Genomic DNA, 1,567 nt, shown 5'->3' on the forward strand with positions numbered 1-1,567 from the left:
TGGTTTTCTCTATACTTTTCCACGGTCCCCCAGCACTTTTTGTGGTTTGAAAACCCATGCTGCTTTGAAATAAACTATATCCCGCAGTACTTGCTCAAAAGTATTCAACATTTTTAGTCCTAGAGTTTATGTCTATTCCATCCAGGCTCTATTTCACTGTGATCAAGTCCAGTATACTCTGGTTCCTGTGGCAGGATGGCAGGATTTGGGGACCGCCTTTATGGAGCATAAAGAGCAGGTACCACTTAATGCTCTGCCATAAATGCTGTCTACATTGGCATTTTTAAAACCCAGTTTATATATCAACTGTATAGACTGTTATTTGGTTAGTAGTCCACAGCTTTTGAGTTTAATCTAGAAGAAATTGTTGTTTGTATCTGTATGTTTCTTCTTCTAGTACCAGTATTTTGTTTTGATAAACTGCGGAGCAAATGTGGACCTGCTGGAGACCCTTCAGCCTGAGGAAGACTCCGTTTTCTTCATCTGTGATACACACCGACCTGTTGACGTGGTTAATGTCTATAATGACACACAGGTACAAATGTTCAGCATTTTATTTGCTCTAATGCATCTTGTTATATATATTCTTATTGTCAAATAAATAATTTCTTTATTTGAACTGCAATAGATTAAGCTTCTGATAAAGCAGGATGACGACCTTGGTGTTCCGTCCTACGATGACATCTTCCGTGATGATGAGGAGGATGAAGAAGCTGGCGATGATTCTGGAAATGAAAGTGATGGCAGTGCAGATCCTTCTGGGAAACGAAGGCGATATGATGAGGCTCGTTTCATAATAATGTCATACATATTAGAAGTAGCTGGATTATTTATATTCAGGTCCTCTAATGTATGTTAACTGCTTCAGGATGCACTGGAAAGGAGAATAGAACGACAACGGGCCAGACGGGAATGGGAAGCTCGAAGGTCAGTAATTATGAACATAACAATCACTTCATATTACAGTTGCCAGTGCTGACACATTTTTGTGTGTTAACTACATTCTGAAGTGTGTTTGTGTTTGCAGGAGAGAGATTCTGTTTGACTACGAGCAGTATGAGTTTCATGGAACATCAGTGAGTAACTGTGATTTCATATGGTCTGACATTCATGCATTAATGTATTTGTGACAGATTAATTTGAAGATGGTTTGATTGGTAACTAGGACTCTGCGATGGGGCTACAACATGATCAATATATCAATGTCTTTAGGCTTTTAACTATGTAAAATATCATTTTTGTACTAATGTATGTTGCTCTGGAATATGCACTAATTAATATAACAATACATTGTGATTAACTGAATTATTTACATGCATATGTTTTTATTAAAACAATGCTATGTGGGACTTGCATCAGTGTTTTGAACATTCAAAATGTGATCTTAAAGTCTTAATTTCAGTTTAAAAATTCATTAAGTAATTAATCTGATATATAATCTAATCTATATCATTTATTTTGAGATTGTATGGGTTTGATATGTATTTTGTGCATGTCTTAAAAAGTCTTAAATTTCATTGTATAAACCAGCGTTTCCCAACCGGGGTGCCGTCTGTCGAGAGCAGGG

General features: G+C 36.7%; 1 protein-coding gene across 1 annotated transcript; it reads left to right on the forward strand.

Moving 5' to 3' along the window:
• Positions 1–117: 117 nt before the first annotated feature.
• On the forward strand, positions 118–1,076 carry LOC107736451 (cell division control protein 45 homolog; the record flags this gene model as incomplete). Its single annotated transcript, XM_016547857.1, has 5 exons — positions 118–238; positions 398–535; positions 629–784; positions 869–927; positions 1,028–1,076. Coding segments are annotated over 5 exons (523 nt in total), but the record flags the coding sequence as incomplete, so codon positions are not given.
• Positions 1,077–1,567: the final 491 nt, after the last annotated feature.

This window comes from Sinocyclocheilus rhinocerous, unplaced genomic scaffold, assembly GCF_001515625.1.
Source record: "Sinocyclocheilus rhinocerous isolate Xijiao unplaced genomic scaffold, SAMN03320098_v1.1 C36706406, whole genome shotgun sequence".
NCBI lineage: Eukaryota > Metazoa > Chordata > Actinopteri > Cypriniformes > Cyprinidae > Sinocyclocheilus > Sinocyclocheilus rhinocerous.